This window comes from Papio anubis, chromosome 8 (assembly GCF_008728515.1).
Source record: "Papio anubis isolate 15944 chromosome 8, Panubis1.0, whole genome shotgun sequence".
Classification (NCBI taxonomy): domain Eukaryota; kingdom Metazoa; phylum Chordata; class Mammalia; order Primates; family Cercopithecidae; genus Papio; species Papio anubis.
Window position 1 is genome coordinate 21468950 of NC_044983.1, and position 17488 is coordinate 21486437.

Here is a 17488-nt window from a genome sequence, read left to right on the forward strand (position 1 = left end):
TGATTCAACCAAGAGTCCTACCCACCGGCGCTCCCCTGACCTAGAGTGAAGGCAGATGTGGGATTCTGCCAGCTGCTGAGTACAACTATTTCCATGATGCTTTCTGGAAGTGGGAAATAGCACAGGATGGATTTGAGATGGACTTAAGCTAAAACCCCATAAGCCCCCACTTTGATGTTCTCGGTCTCTTAGAATTAGTGTCAGCTCAGAACCAGTGGCTAGTAGTCCAAAAGATCTGATTATTTCCTTTTCTCCAATGCACGCTCATCCTGGTGAAAGGTGCCTTTGGAGAAGTGGGAAAAAGAATACAGTATAAATTTCTGGCAGGGTACCAGGGTGCTTCCTTGAGGGTACCCAGCCTTTCCCTCATTCAAGAACTGGTAAAACTGGCTCAAGTATGGGAATGGATTGAGGGGTCATGACTCTGCTTTTATGATTCGGGATAGACTTTTGTTTGCTTGGCCTAGAACTTTTCTGCTTATACAGATTATTAAGTACGAACTTAGTAGGCTTCCTGTCTATTTCACTTCGAGGAACACCATGATCAACCAGCCACACCACAGGTCTGCAGCAGTCAGATTGATCGCTGCTTTGACTCCACTGTCCAATAGGGTCACCACGTCCACCTTTGGTAGTACTACAGCCACGGGACCCCTGCCACCCTGGAGCCAATTACTCCCATCACATTCAGGTCACTGGTTCAGTGGCTGCTGTTCCTGCTGTGAGCCCTGGCCTTCAGAGACGAGTGATCACAGCTCCTCAAGGAGGCTGGGGCTCCTTTCATATATTTACTTTTCACCGTCAAGGTGAAAGGCGTGTCTTCAGGACAGTGTGGGTGAGGAGGTCTTAAAGGTAAGATCCATTCTAACATTCAACCTCCCTAAGCTTTTGAATTCTGTCTTCTACACACAACAGAGGCAGGGTCAGCATTTCTGCTTACTCACTGTGGCCACACTTTGGTCCACATTTCAGTCGATCCACCAAGCAAACCGCTGGAGGCCTTTCTAACTTCCTGAGCTGCAACATTAAATGCAGAATCTCTGCTTAGAGAGCTCATTTCAATTACATGATGTCAGTATTGAGATCCTACTTTCGGGAGAACAAAATCATGACTACACAATGCTCCCTCCCGGCACCAGGAATGGGGGCCTGAAGTTTAAGCTTCATTAGCTTCAAGGTACATGCATTGCACCCCAGCCCGACATGGAAGTCAGTGCCATGGCCAAGCCAATCGGAGAGCAGCCCTTGGTGAGGAGCCCCTGACTCTACCTGTGGCTGCAGAGGCCTCTAGGGTGTGTGCAGGTAACTGGGGGGTATTAGTCCATTCTCTTGCTACTAATAAGGACATACCCGAGCCTGGGTAATGTATAAAGGAGAGAGGTTCAAAAAACTCAACAGTTCCACATGGCTGGGGAGGCCTCACAATCACGGCGGAAGGTGGAGGAGGAGCAAAGGCACGTCTTACATGACAGCAGGCAAGAGCGCGTGTGCAGGGGAACTGGCCTTTATAAAACCATCAGGTCTCATGAGACTTATTCACCATCATGAGAACAGCATGGGAAAAACCCAGTCCCATGATTCAGTTACCTCCCACTGGGTCCCTCCCACGACATGTGGGGTTATGGGAGCTACAGTTCGAGATGAGATGTGGGTGGGGACACAGCCAAACCGTTATCACTGGGGGAAGCAGAGGTGCTGAGAAAGAGCTGCAGTTGGAGGCCGGGGGCAGCTCTAAGGCTTCCGAGTGGCCACCAGCCCAGCAGGTTCACAGAGAGAGCCAGTCCAGTAAGATAGCAGTGGGGCGGGGGGCCCAAGGTGGGGGGCCCTCAGGGGTTAAGCAGGTGAGTTTCCGAGGCTATAAGGTCCTTCAGGGACCTTGGTGGATACATGGAGATTACTAACTCCACCCCAGACTGAGAATTACTTTGAAAATAATTTCCTGCATAGAGTGGGCAGTGCTGCACGGCGGGAGGGAAGGGGTCCCTTCCTGGGCCTCAGAGGTGTGCTGCCAGCAACAGCAGCCACAGACTGTAGGAAGAGGGAAAGGGACACGGGAAAGACGCAACCAGAAGCCACTGCTTCAAGTGCCAGGCAGGGGAGTGGTCCTCAGTCTGGCCTCCAGACCTCTGCAGTCCTCAGCCTCTGAGCAGGGCCCACTGATATCCCTAGCCCCAGGCCAGTTGTGCCCCAGCCCTCAGACTGGCCAGTGCTTCTGAGCTGGCCCTACCCCAGGGAGAATAGGAGCTGCAACGGGGCCAGCAGGTGGAGACTGCTGGGTGGTGCTCTCCCTGGAGAGCTGGGCTGTCCTGCAGGCTCTGCTAGGTGTGGGCTGTGACACCCTGAGTCCACTGCCCTTCAGGCCTCTTCCATGCAGATCCAGGGCTTAGGCCAGTGGTCTCTGAGCCTTACAATTCCCTAGGAGTCCTAGCCCTTTGCTGGCAGTTTAGCCCCGACAGCCCACCGAGGCACACAGAGTCTTCCCAGCACCTTTCTCTTTGGGGCACATGTAGGCCTAACTGTCAACTGACTCCCAGACACGAACACAAAATGACAGGGACAAGCTGAGAAGGTCGTGCTTCCCCTCCCACTCCTCCGCTAGGAGGGCCGCCCCATCTCTCCAGCTAGAAGGCTGCAGGAGGGGCTGGTTTCCAGCAGCTTCTGTTCTTCATCTCCCATCCTGCAGACAGCACCACCCACCACCCGCTCCTTGGATTGCTCTCAGCCTTGGAAGCCTTGTCTTCCCCGTCCTTGAAAAGGCAAAGCCACAGACGCGAGGGTAGGAGGGGCAGGGAGGGGGTTCCAATCCAGCACGTAACAGGATTACCCAGGGCCCAGCTGCTGAAACTGGCCTGAGATCAACTCCTCAAAAGCCGAGGACTCCGGACTGGCCACGGTTGGGAGATGGCTTCCAAACGTCATCTGAATGAGGCGCGTGCTGTCCAGCTCAGAACTGCGCCAGGCTGGGGGCACTGGTAGGGCCAGCCAGGTAGGAAGCCTGCCAGGGAAGGGGTTTGCTTTTCTTGGCTCCAACTGGTAAGAAAAGCTGAGAAGGTGTCACCAAGGAAGGAGTCAGGTGGGAGTTCTCCAAAGCAGTCAGAGGATGGCGACTCCTGGTGCCAACAGGAAGGTCTGGGCCATGTCTGGGGACTGGGATCACCATGGTGGTCACCCCGGGGTGTTGTGTGCTTACCCAATTGGGCAGCTCTGTGGCCTCACTCATTCACCCACATAGGGGGCTGGGGGCTGGGACCAAAGTATGGCCCACCCCATCCAAGCAGGGTTGGGCCAGGGTCAGGGAGGGATATGTGGTCTGCCCAGACCCCAGGGAGCTGGTGAGTAGAGCTGGGGCTTCAAGCCAGGTCTCCTGACACGGAAGCCATGTCTTTTCTTCCTCTGATTTGGAAGGAAAGAGACAGTGCTGAGAGTCTGCACTCTCTAGGAGTGTGGACCCTACAGCTGCACACAGGGGACCTCCAGAGGCCAGGATCTGCCCCTTCCTGGTTCTATCGCCTTTCTCCAGTTTACTCAACTCTAAAACAGACTCCTATTTCCCAGTGGTGGTGTGATGATTAAATGACTGAGAATAGTGCCTGGAACACTGTTAAGCCCTTAGTAAAGAGACGCTACTATTCCTATCATTATTAAGAGGAGGGAGGAAGACCCCATGACCAATCAGGTACCCCAAGTATATGCAGCCATCAGCTTCTTGGGGTGCTGGAATCCTTCCATTGGACACCCCTAAGTCAAACGACTCCAGGTTCTGTCCCTGTCTACTTCTTTCCCCTACTGGGAAATATTAACCTTAGAGACCATCACAGCATTGTCAGATTTAACTGGGATTGGATGAAGTGAGCTGCATTGATCAGTTTCTCAACTACCTGCTGCAATTTCCACATTTCTCAGAAGAATCATTTGCCGAGGGCAAGTAAACATTTCTTCTTAAGTTGGTGTTGTCTCTGCCCAGCCTGGCCAGGGTATTGTCCTAGCTTAGCTCATGCAGTCCCTGAGCTGGCCGGCAGCACCCCGAGCTGGGGTTATCTGGACTGGGGATACCTTGCACCTCACTGCCGCAATATGCCTTCCCTCAGGCTACTCTAGGGATTAGGGTCTATCTCCTATAGACGTGTGAGTTCCTCAAGGGTAAGGATGCCACGGGGCGCCCTTGAACTTACTGCCTGGCCCGGCCCAGGAGCTCTGTGCAGGCTGCCTGCAGGGATACTAGCTGGCCTGGCCATGCCTGGCCAAGGAAAGGCCACCGCCAGGGTGGACTCTTTTAACCAGGTAGGCAGGGCAGATACCCTCAAAACCACCTGTGTGGTGCAGTCCTCTTACTTGTACACTTTGGTGTTGTATGTCCTCTCCCCAGGGAAGCCGAACATGCCGCAGACCACGCGGGAATTCTTGGCCGTCCAGTGCTTGTCACAGATCTGCTTCCAGGTCTTGCCCTCCTTCACCTCCACGTAGCCCTCCGTCACCGGGGTGCGCTTGCGGTAGGCCGAGAGGATGGCTCGAATCCGAATGTCCTCCACCTGGATATTCAGGTTCTGGGAAGAAGGAGGTGTGGAAGGAGAGGGTTACCCTTCTGGCCTGCCTGCAGACACACCAGGCAACCAGTCCTTCTTTAGCGATTACCAGCCGGGCCTGCTGCCGGCCTGCCTGTGCCCTTGGGCCCCGCAGTCAGCTCTGGGCACCTCCGAGGGGCACACGGCCCAAGCTGCAGTTAGAAAGCGCTATGCATGGGAGGTAGTGAGGCTGCCAGGACCCAACAGGGAGTGGGGTGACCTGGAACAGTCAGAGAAGACTCGGAGAGCCCATGGGCTTCTCCCACATCCAAACCTAAGATCTTGGAGAGCAAAGGGCAGCGGACTCCTCCTGCACAGGCCTCGAAATAAATGCATGGGAGAGAAAGTGTTCTTTGAACGTGGATTTTGCATTTCACTCCAAAGTACTTGTGTATATGCCTGTGAGTGTGTCTGTGTGTGTCTCCCTGATTCATCTTTCAGTAAAACTTGAGTTTCAGATAGAGGAGCCCCAGATGTCCTGAAGCTGGTGGTGCCACCCTGCAGACTACCTTATACCCCAGGGGTGGGCATTCCTCTGTTCAAAAATCCTTAGAGAGGCCTGAGAGAAGGGTCAGGGCTTAGAGAGAAAGGAAGCAGAGATTCCTGGCGTTGAGTGTGCTGTGTGCAGAGACCCACACCTGCCGGCAGGGATCAGGGAGGTAGGGTTGGGGATAACTATTTGGCTGCAGCAAGGAAAGGAGAGACTGCAAACACTTTGAGGTTCCCTTCCCATACCCACCCCACCCATCAATCTGTGGAGTAAAGGACAGGGGCTGGGGTCAGGGTTGGAAAAATTCATTGGCAGGGCTCTTTGGGAGGAAGTAGAGGAGGGCTGGAGGGGCATGGGCGGGAGGAAGGTGCCTGCCTGCCTGCCACACGGGCGCTCCTCCTCCCTCGATGTGGAGCTGGGATGTCCCTGTACCACCTAGACCTCCCGGGGATCTGGAGGAGACGGGGCCTCAAGAGGCTAAGCTGGATGAGAGGAGCAGAGGTTCCCTGGAGTTACAGTGGCACTTTTTAATGCCTTTCCAAGACATGCCATAACAGGCTCCAAATTCTATGGAAGCTCCCTCCTGAATCAGTCACCGCCAGCCATCACCAGCTCTTCCAACAGTCCCTGACTGAGTCCCTGCCTCCGTCTGTCTGCCACAGGGCCAGTCACCAAAGAGCCTCTTTTTTCTTTTAATTAATTAATTCTTAATCTTTTTTGAGGCAGGGTCTCACTCTGTTGCCCAGGCTGGAGTGCAGTGGTGTGATCAGGGCTCACTGCCGTTTCCATATCCTGGGCTCAAGCAATCCTCCTGTTTCAGTCCCCCAAGTAGCTGGGAGTACAGGTGTGCACCACCATGCCCAGCTAATTTAAAAATATATTTCAGAGATGAGGTCTCACTATGTTGCCTAAGCTAGTTTCGAACTCCGGGCCTCAAGGCATCCTCCTACCTCAGCCTCCCGAAGTGCTGGAATTACAGGTATGAGGCACTGCAGCTGGCTCTTTCTAAAACACAGATCTAACCTTGTCCCTTGGCTAGCTCCTCTTTGTCTATGTAATACCCTAATATTGAGCAAAATGCTCTCAGCCATTCAAGACTGATTCCACCTATGCCTCCAGCCCCCTCACTGTTCCCAGCTTCACATGGATCAGCAAACACCACGAATTGCAGCATATAATAGCAACAGCTACCGCAAAGCACACGCCAGGTGCCCAGCCCTATGCGAAGTGCCTTCCTTGCGTTCTCGTCCTTAACCTCGCATGCTGTAATGAGGTGGTTGATAGCTATTACCATCCCCATCTTACAGATGAGAATACCAGCTGACTTCAGTTCCCTCCCCAGGGCCACCCCGAGGTGCAGGGGAAGACACACACACTGTGAGTGGGTCAGGGACTGGGAGGTGGGGCTGGTCCAAGCGGGGCTGGAAGGCAGGAGGAACCCAGCACCCCAACTGCCCCAGCCCTGTCCAGCCGAGATGCAAATGAACCACGAGTTTGAACAGAACCATTCTTTGGGTGCCCAGGGATTCAGGTCTCCTTGCCACAGCCTTCAGGGTCTACAGCCAGGCCACGCTCTCAGGTCCTGAAAGGCGGTGGAAAGTACGTGGGCCTGGAGTGATGGCACTTGGCTCCGTTTCCTTTCCACCACAGCAGAAGGAATGCTGCCAGCGGCAGGATTATGCCTTCCAGTCTGGATGCTGGATCCTTTACAGCCTCATTCAGGCCGCAGGACCCGTGCCACCAAGACACGTGGACAGGGGTGAGCCAAGAAAGGGCCTGAGGTCTAAACCCAGCCCACGAGCCGGCCCTCTTCTGTCTCTTCCCACCTCAGCAGGCCGGGCTGGAATTCCAGTGTGTAACTGTCATGCCCAGAAGGAAAGTTACTGCCTAGCATCAGGCCTGTGCTTCACGGGGCAGGCGGCCCGGGCTGACCTTCAGTTCACAGATCCTCTCCCCTGCATTGGGCAGCAGTGCCGGCTCACTGCAGGGAAGATGTGACCCCCAGCACCTGGCCTCCACAGGAGGAGGAAGAAGGTCCAGCTGGAGGAGCTCAGTAGACCCCACTGGGAAGAGTTACGCGGGCCTGAGGCCAGCATACACCAACCCAAACGCCAAGGGAGCTTGCACTAGTTCCTGCGATGATGCGGGACAGGTTCCTCCACTGAATATGGCTGGTGGGAAGAGCCTCGGGGGCTCTACGATGAAGGCAATGCAACCTGGAGAAGAGAAAGAGCTAGCACCAGGGGTCATCATCCTCATTCTTCCACCGACTCACTGCATATGAGTTTATGAATCTGTGTGTGTGTGTGTGTGTGTGTGTGTGCGTGCATGGTGATATGTGCTTGATGGTCTGTGTGTGTGTGTGGTATGTATCTCTGGGTCTGTGTGTGTGCACGGTGGTATACGCATGATGGTGTGTTTCTGAGTGTCTGCATGTCCATGTGTCATATGAGCCGCTGTATATGTCTCTGTGTGTGTCTTTCTGGGATTGTGTCTCTCTGGGATTGTGTCTGTGTGCATGATGATGTATGCATGACAGGGTTGTGTGTGTGTGCCTGTGTGTCATGTGGGTCTCCATGTACTCTCTCTGTATGTGTCTATGACACATGGGTCTCGGAATGTATAAAGTATGCATCTATTTGTGTGTCTTGTGGAGGAGGAAATTCTGAAAGGATCTTGTTCCTTGCAAGGCCTTAGGAAAACAGTCAGGATATGCTTCCCATTCATTCCTTCAAACTGGAACATCTTCTCTTCTTCTCCCTCCAAAGAACCAAAGCCTTCCCAGTCTTTAAGGCGCAAATCCATCTTATTCATTCATTCATTTAACAAAACGCAGTCTCTGCCCTCCCTGGGCCTTGCTGGGCTTCCTCCTTACACCCCAACCCCAGCAGCTTTGAATAATGGCAGCTATGGGCATCCTTTATTAAACACCAATTAATTGCAGGCTAGGTTTCATTCAGAAAACTTTACATCCACTCCATTATTTAATCCCCATGGCAGCTTTCAAGATGGCTCATGGTCCACCCGTTTAGAGGTAAAAACATGACAAATCTTGGCAAGCTTTTGGAAGTTACCCAAGTTCACACAGCCAGTAAGTAGGTAAACAAGTATGCAAATCGAGTTCTGACTCCAAACCTGTGCTCCAGACTCATAATGACCACTGGTCTCTGAGCAGTCCTCATCTCATGCCTGTGTCCAATACATTGGTTGGTACTGAGAGTGACTCACCCAGGGCAGGGCCTGGGGCCCAGAATTCTGGGTGTCCCCTTCAACCAGCTGAAGGGGGCTGGTGCTGTGCACATTGCAAGCCCAGCGCCCCATGTCGAGGGGCAGTGAGTCAGACTGGATTGTGTACGTGAGGGGAGAGCTGGGCTCCTGGCATTCTTGTCTTCAGGCCAGCGGGCGGAGGCAGGAAAACCCTCTGGGGCACACATTTGATGCTCACACTAGCTAACCAGCTCACAGAGACTTAGTTAGACCTCTCAGAAAACACACACACTTCACTGCTGTGGAATCCCTTCCACGACCACAAGTGTTAGGTTATTTTTTGTCCCAGGAGTTCGGTCCCAAAAGTGAAGAGAAAGTTTGAAATATTGAAATATACACACTTTTTTTTTCTTTTTTTTAAATGAAAGGCACTCTAGACTTGCTAGTTTAAAATTCAGCTCCAAATGCCAGAAGCCGGTCAAGCACCCTGCACATATTAAAATTCAAGCTAAAACCTGATGCTGTCCCTCTTGCCAGAGACAACAGTACACCCAGGCCTCCAGAAAGCTTCCCTCCAAGAGACACACAGACACTCCGGGAAGTGTGGTCCTCAGAGCTCATCACATCCTCCAGCAGGGCCTGAGGCTCTGGGAGCGATTTGCATCCGCTCCCAGAAGGGAAACCCAAGGCACAGCCAGGCAAGGGACTCGTCACTTCAGCTGGAGAGGAAGGGAGCTCTGGGCTCTTGACTCTCACGTTTATGCCTGAATGATATTTAACATTTGCAGCATCTGTTCATGACTTGCCAATTCCAGGATGCGATAGTCTGGGTCTGTCGCCAGTGAGGAAAAGTCACCCATTTTGAAAGTCTAGCTGGAAGTTGCATCAGGGAAAGGTACAAGGAGAAGCAAGTCAAGCAAGCCAGACTACGTGAATCCACATCACAGTTGCCCTAAACTCTCAGCACTAGGCACGTTGGCAAGGCTGGGTCTTAGCTCAGCAGTCATTCTCCTTCCCTCTGTTCTAGAAGTCATAATTTAATATCAGCCCAGGCTTTCTGACCTGAGAGCTCATCCTGGGGGTGAGGAGGGGTGGGAGGATAATGCTGGGAAGACATAACATCATGCCAACATCTCAACGAGAATGCATGAGTGTCAACTCTAGCCAGCCTCTCCTCACCTCGCATGCAGCCTGCCACAACCACCAGCAAGTTCCTGCATCTTCCTCTCAGAGCCTGCAGCTTTCTTACTTTGGCTATTTAAAAACAAAACAGCACCGGGCGTGATGACTCACACCTCTAATCCCAGCACTTTGGGAGGCTGAGGTGAGCAGATCACTGCAGATCAGGAGTTCAAGACCAGCCTGGGCAACATGGTGAGACCCCATCTCTACTAAAACAAACAAACAAACAAAAAACACAAAAAGTAGCCGGTCATGGTGGTGCCTGCCTGTAATCCCAGCAACTCAGGAGGCTGAGGCAGGAGAATCACTTGAATTTGGGAGGTGGGGGTTGCAGTAAGCCAAGATTGTGCCACTATACTCCAGCTGAGGTGACTCAGTTAAGCAAGACTCTATCTCAAAAATAAATACATAGATAGGTGGGGCGTGGTGGCTCACGCTTGTGATCCCAGTACTTTGGGAGGCCGAGGTGAGTGGATCATTTGAGGTCAGGACCAGCCTGACCAACATGGTGAAACCTCATCTCTCCTAAAAATACAAAAAAAAAAAATAACTGGGCATCTGTAATCCCAGCTACTTGGGAGGCTGAGGCAGAAGAATCACTTAAACCCGGGAGGCGGAGTTGGCAGTGAGCTGAGATTGCGCCACTGCACTACAGCCTGGGCGAAAGACCAAGACTCCGTTTCAAAAAAATATAAATAAATAATAAAAACAAAACAGGCTGGGTGTGGTGGCTCACACCTATCATCCTCATGCTTTGAGAAGCTGAGGCAGGAGGATGGCTTGAGGCCAGAAGTCCAAGACCAGCCTAGGCAACAGAATGAGACCTCATTTCTAAAAAAAAAAAAAGTTAAAAAATTAGCTGGGCACCAGCAATCCCATTACTGCGTGTATTCTCAAAGGATTATAAATCATGCTACTATAAAGACACATGCACACATTATGTTTATTGCAGCACTATTCACAATAGCAAAGACTTGGAACCAACCCAAATGTCCATCATTGATAGACTGGATTAAGAAAATGTGGCTCATATACACCATGGAATACGATGCAGCCATAAAAAAGGATGAGTTCATGTCCTTAGCAGGGCCATGGATGAAGCTGGAAACCACCATTCTGAGCAAACTATCACAAGGACAGAAAACCAAACACCACATGTTCTCACTCATAGGTGGGAATTAAACAATGAGAACACTTGGACACAAGGTGGGGAACACCACACACTGGGGCCTGTCGTGGGGTTGGGGGAGGGATAGCATTGGGAGAAATACCTAATGTAAATGATGGGTTGATGGGTGCAGTGGGCCAGCATGGCACAGGTATACCTATGTAATGAGCCTGCATGTTCTGCACATGTACCCTAGAATTCAAAGTATAATAATAATGAAAAAAAATTAGCTGGGCAAGGTGGTACCTGCCCATAGTCCTAGCTCCCAGGAGGCTGAGGTGGGAGAATCACTTGAGCCCAGGAGTTTGAGGCTGCAGTGAGCCAGTATTGTGCCACTGTACTCCAGCCTGGGCAACAGAGCGAGATCTCCTCTAAGAAACAAAACAAAACAGTGGTCTCCCAGATACAGACCCATGTCCCAACTACCAGCTTGACACTTTCCTCAGCATCTGAAACCAAACACATTCAAGATGCCTTCACCTCTTCCTCTTTTCATCGAGTCACTGAGGGACGCGCCTGCCTCCAGCTTTGCAGACCTTTGTGACCGTCTCTCTTCCTCACTCATGCGCCCATTCAGCCCAAGCAAGACCTTCTCTTTGCCCTTCTATTAGCTTGCCATTCTCACTCCCAATTCCCAGTCAGCTGTGCAAGGAGAATTGTGGGAGCATAAGGAAGGGCGTGATAAGGTTGTCATCTCACCTAGGCCCACATTGTCTCCTGGCCCCTGGTTTCTTCTCCCATCCGTTCATCCTCTTTGACCACAGTGCATTCAAGGGTCTTGCTCAGATCTTCCTGGTGGCACCCCTGCGTTAGGCCCAAACCACACCCTGCCATTCTCTGTCCCTTCTTTTTACCTATCAGAATCCTGCCAACCCTCAGGGAAATTGTTAATCATTTGTTCATTCAAAAATATTTGTCCAGTGCTACCATGTCCCAAGTGCTGTGTGAGACTCTGAAAGGATAGGCATGGTCCTCACTGTCATGAGGTCCATGATCTAGAGGAGGGGAGGCAGTACCAGCATCTCTGTGAAGCCCCCTCCCCTGCCCCCAAATAGCACATCCACACGTTTCATTTCTTTTTTATTCCTCCAGCACCGGTGTCTGGTGACTCATGAGTTCTTGGCTTATGCTGACTATCTTGTACTAGTATTTACTTTTCCGCATCCTTTTGCCACTCAATTGGACTGTGAATCCCCTAAGGGCAAAATTGTGCCTTATTCATTTTTGTATTACCCACACAGTAAGAAATTATTACTGGTTCCTTCCAACCATGTCTGAGGACTCACTATAGCCAGACACAGAGTGGGTCCTCAAACATGTTTGGAAGGAACCAGTAACGATTTTTTCAAAATCCAACAACAGGAGTTTAGCTTAGCTAGACATGCTGTGCGCCCAAGTTCGACATTTTAATAAAGACTTTTTTTATTCTTGGTTTAATGCAAAATAAACAGCTACGTAGTCCTCCCCTCTCTTCCTAACATAAGCATGACTTGTGTGACTTAAGGACAGGAGAACATCTATGCTTTGTCCAGGCATCCTTTTGTCACCTGAGCTCCCTAACACCCTCTCCCCTTTTCCCTTGAGATGTGACACCAATAAATAGTTACTGAACTGAATTAGAAGCCGTCTGATCCTCAGCACACAGTTAGATGGCTTGGCTAAGTGGGTATTATCTGTACACAGTATGAGGCATGCTGTATTCCAGGAGTCTGGCTATGTTGCAATTATCCCTTTTTGATGATCCAATCAGAAACTCTTAGTTTAACAGGCTTCTGGGGGGCTGAGTGCAGTGGCGCATGCCTGTAATCCCAACACTTTGGGAGGCCGAGGCGGGTGGTTCACCTGAGGTCAGGAGTTTCAGACCAGCCTGGCCAACGTGGGGCTCTACTAAAAATACAAAAATTAGCTGGGCGTGGTGGCACGCACATGTAATCCCAGTTACTCAGGAGGCTGAGGCAGGAGAATCACTTGAACCCAGGAGGCAGAGGTTGCAGTGAGCCGAGGTCACGCCATTGCACTCCAGCCTGGGCGACAAGAGCGAAACTCCAACTCAACAAAAAATAAGCTGCTGGTAACGTTCTTTAGCCTGTGACTTCTTGATGGAAGAAAGTGGGAGAGGAAAGGCATTTCAACAATTTCTGTTCCTCAGCTCTAGGCGACAGAGGCCAGTGGGGGCAGGGTGGGGGTGGCCTGGAGAGCTGAGGTCATGCTGACACCACCAAAGGAAAGAGCCGGTAGTCTGTTGGGGCCTTCCTCCTGTAAATCAAAAGCTTTGCAACACTGCTGGAAAACTGAATGCTCTGTGTTTCATTTTCCAAGCAGGCAGCCACTTGGGTAGGTAACAGAGGCTGCTTTTTTGGAGAACGGGCAAGCCCTGCTGTCGACAGGAAGCCGGTGGGACACCTGCTCCAACAACCAGCCCCTGTGACCCAGCAGTTCCTCCTGTCCTGGTCAGGCCCGACTGCCCACCACACACCCTCGTGGTGAATCTGGGGTTCTCTTCACAGCCATCCTCACCATGGTAACACAGTCATGATGCATGAGATTGTTTCTCCACTGCTGGACGGTAAGCTCGGGGTGGGCAAGATGGTCCGTTCCATCATTCCCTTTATCCTCATGCCTAGTGTACGGTCTGGTGCTGAATCGAAATGTATCGAGTGAATGAACGAACAGATCCTTAGCAACAGGCTCCTGGGGATGGGTTGGGGGAATTCCATGGCATTGACACCTAGCATGGCTGAGGCGACTCAAATAAGCCACTTAGGCGCATTGCAGAACCAGGCTGACTGTTGCCCACTCTGCCCTAGTCACGTCACCAGACCTCCCTGCAGAGTGGATCTGCCCACGCAGGGCAGGCAGAGGCTTTCTCTGGCCCAGCTCAAGCCCCCACTTCCTCCAGATAGCAACTATCCCACAGGCTTCCTCATTCACCTCTCTCTTCTCCAAACTGCCATGCATTTGAGCACCCAATCACATTCTTCAAAGTTTGAATACATCCTGTTCATTTATTTATTTCATCTAAAACAAATTATAAGCCTCCTTATTCATGTGTGCTGTCAAATAAATAGAATGTTATGTATTGGTTTATTTCATCTCACAAACAGTTATAATGGTATTTATACTTTTCAAAGCATTGTATCTACAACACCTGGGTCAGAAACCAGGTTCCCATCTGTTATCCACATACACACCCTTCTGCATTTCAGATGTTCAGTCGGGAAAATAGGTCACTCTAGAACTACTAGCTTTGTGTGTCCCTTTTGGTAGCTGGCAAGCCCTGGCTACATACAGGCTCTTAGTAAATAGAATCGCGGAATGTGAGGGCTGGACAGGATCTTTTTTATTCTTTTTTTTTTTTTTTTTGAGATGGAGTCTCCCTTTGTCGCCCAGGCTGGAGTGCAGTGGTGCAATGTTAGCTTACTACAACCTCCACCTTCTGGGTTAAAGCGATTTTCGAGTAGCTGGGACTACAGGCACGCGCCACCATGCCCAACTAATTTTTTGTATTTTTAGTAGTGGGGGGGGGGGGGGTCTCGTCACATTGGCCAGGCTGGTCTCGAACTCCTGACCTCAAGTGATCCACCCATCTTGGCCTCCCAGAGTGCTGGGAATACAGGCATGAGCCACTGTGCCCAGCCCTGGACAGGATGTTATATACCCTCTTGCCCAAGAAGTAGGAGAGACAAAACCCAGGAGAGCTATATCTGATTGTCCAGCCAGACAGTTCAGTAAAACTGAGAGTTCAGAGGCTGTGGGCCTCCACCTTGGCTCCTTCTGCCCTTGCCGAAAAGTCCAGCACAAACTATCCCCTGGCTACCATTTCTCTTCCTCTTACAGAGAGAGGCCATCCAACTACCCTGTGACCATCCAGGAATGGGGTCTAAATTTAGGCGTGGGGGGACCACTACCTTCTAAACTGCACAGAGGTGAAAATAGGCCCCCTTTTTTCCCCAGACCACCCAGTGCAACCTCTCTGGTGGGAGTCAGGGGAAGGATGAGATTCCTGGCTGGAAAGGTTCAGACTTTTCAGAAGTCCTTCTAGAGACCTTTCCCTTTTAGGCTGAAGCCCTCCACCCTCAGCCGCCCCCAAACGGACAGAGCTGCCGCTGGGAGGGCAATGCTGAAACATTTGGCAGCTGACTGTAACTAATAAAAACCTGGACCCAAGGAATTTAAAAAATTTACAGCAGCCTCAGTCTCTGTGGTTAAGACGAGAAGAAAGGGCTTTTTCAGGTCTCAGCGTCCTTCCAGACGAACGCGAGAGAGCAGAGAATAGGGGGACCGGGTTCTCCCCTTGGGTGGAAAGAAATGGCTTTCTCCTCGTTCTGTCCTCATCGTCCCTCTGTTGGCCCCTCCAGACCTCCTGCGCTGCCCACTTTCACAAATGGGAAACTGAGGCTTGGAGGTCACTCAGGGGATAGGCAACACCTAAATCTCACAGCCTGGGGATTTTCCAATCAGTTCCGGCAATGGAATTGCTTTTTGCAAAAGAGCCTTTAAAGGATGGGTAAGGAAGAAGGTGGGGTAAGGTGGGGTGGGGTGGGGTGGGGAGGGGTGGGGTGAAGAAAAAAGACCAAAACGTTTCCTGATCTAGCGACACACAGCCCAGCCACGAGGCTTCCTCTGAGAGCACATGACGGGGCAACGTGCAGAGCAGCCGGGGAGCAGAGGTTTACTCAGCAGGGCATCTGGATTTGTCATCTTTCCTTATCTAATGCTTTTTCCAACCGGTCTACCCGCCACAGGCAGGAAACAAAGCCTCTCCATTTAAGAGGCTCTGAAATCCTGGGAGGTTTGGTTTGGGCTCTGTTTTCCAGGTTTAAAAGAGATCTGTTCATTTGGAGCCAAGAGTATTTCACATTTGCTTATTTGCTCCTACTTACCTCCTTTTAAGAAAGTTTTGAGGATTGACCTAAAACTGATTTTCTTTATATCCAGACAAACTTCTGTTTTGTAGGACAGTATCCAGAGGCCCAAGAAGGGTCAGTCACTGGATATATAGCTGTGAGTTCCAGTCTCTACTGGGACTGGAACCCAGGGGTTCTGCCTTCAATTCTGGAGTCCAAAACTGAGAATATACAATAAGATATGACGGCACAGCCTGTGTCAGAAAAGGGGAAAACTGAGAACCTGCCTGGTTAATTTCCTGGATGAAATGAACCAAGGCTGGGGATTCAGTGGTAGGACTAACCCACGGCAGCACTTTTAGAGTCTGCAAAGCACTTTTACAGAAATCATCTGATTTTTTTCCCCTACAGAATATTTAAAACTACCTTGTAAATGATGAATGCACACTACGTCATTCTGATGGAGAAACCATTGCCACTGAACTACAGACCGTCACAGCTGGAAGGGATTGAATTCAACTCGCTCGACACTTGCCCTGTTGTTCTGGATGCTGGTCAAAAGGCAGGTTAGGGTACAAACCTGTGAACTTTCCCTTGGTGGGGTCACTTATGTGAAGAAGGTGTGATTTTTTTTTCCTCCTCTAGAGGGGAATTTACAATCAGGAGCTCCCAAGGATGCTGCAAGCAGCTGTAGGAGTCCAGGGAAGCATAGTTCGCTCATTAAGTGAAATTCCATCAGCCAGCCTCCAGGGCTCAGTGACTCATGCCTCTGGCATTCCAGAGTAGGATGAACTTGGTCTAGACTGATGCAGTTTTCTTCCATTCTCTGCTTTGGGAATTCCAGCGCACTCTGGAGGAAGCATGGGTTGTGAGGGTCATCTGTAATGATCTGTGACCTGTCCCCAATCTCCAGGGGTTAATGAGGGTGAATGTTACAGAGTGCAGCCCACGCCCCTGCAGAGTAGGCATGGGAAGGGACTCGGAGGCCCTCATCACATTCTCTAGCCCAGTGGTCTACGACTGGGGTCACAAAACACAGAGAAATCATTCACTGACATTTCGTTCCTGGCCACTTTTCAATTTGCCCCTTCCAAACTGGGGGAATTCGAAGGAGGGCTTTAACTCTCACACTTTGATATGAAGAGTGAAAAGTCTGTACCTGGTTTCACGGTCAAGGCCATTAGGGGCTGCAGAAAAGGCAAACAGAGAACCCAAGCACACAATACACATGCTGGTTGGCATCCCTTCTCTCTCTATGTTCTCACACACACATGATGCCAATTTACACATGGTACGCAGTGTCAATATCCAGCTAGGCACACACTATGTGGGATGAGTGCATTTTCCCAGACACTGAGTAACAGGGTCTTGAAACTTGGCAATCACTTAATCCCACTTCCCTCCCCATGTAGGCAATCTGACCACAATATTCCTGGCAGGTGTTGTCCAGTTCATGCTTGAATTCCTCCACCAACAAGGAGCTCACTGTCAGGCCTCCGAGCCCAAGCCAAGCCATTGCATCCCCTGTGACTTGCACGTATAAGCTCAGATGGCCTGAAGTAACTGAAGAATCAGGAAAGAAGTACAAATGCCCTGCCCCGCCTTAACTGATGACATTCTACCACAAAAGAAGTGAAAATGACCGGTCCCTGCCTTAAGCGATGACATTACCTTGTGAAAGTCCTTTTCCTGGCTCATCCTGGCTCAAAAAGCTCCCCCACTGAGCACCTTGTAACCCCCACTCCTGCCTGCCAGAGAACCCCCCTTTGGCTGTAATTTTCCTTTACCTACCCAAATCCTACAAAACGGCCCCACCCTTATCTCCCTTCGCTGACTCTTTTCGGACTCAGCCCGCCTGCACCCAGGTGAAATAAACAGCCATGTTGCTCACACAAAGCCTGTTTGGTGGTCTCTTCACACGGACGCGCGTGATACTCACCACTAACTTTGGGTAGAGCTACCTACTGCAGGGCTTCCAGTGAGCCTAAGATCTATCTCCCATCACGCTCCCCTCTGCCTTGGCTCTGGGAGT

At 51.0% G+C, this 17488-nt stretch overlaps 1 protein-coding gene across 1 annotated transcript in view; it reads right to left on the reverse strand.

Moving 5' to 3' along the window:
* The window catches only part of LOXL2 (lysyl oxidase like 2), a 100203-nt gene that overhangs the window by 38232 nt on the left and 44483 nt on the right, over positions 1-17488 (reverse strand). Inside the window, exon 4 of the mRNA XM_021942139.2 lies at positions 4333-4544. Within this exon, the coding sequence (XP_021797831.1) occupies positions 4333-4544 (212 nt within the window). The remainder of the gene's footprint in view (positions 1-4332; positions 4545-17488) is intronic.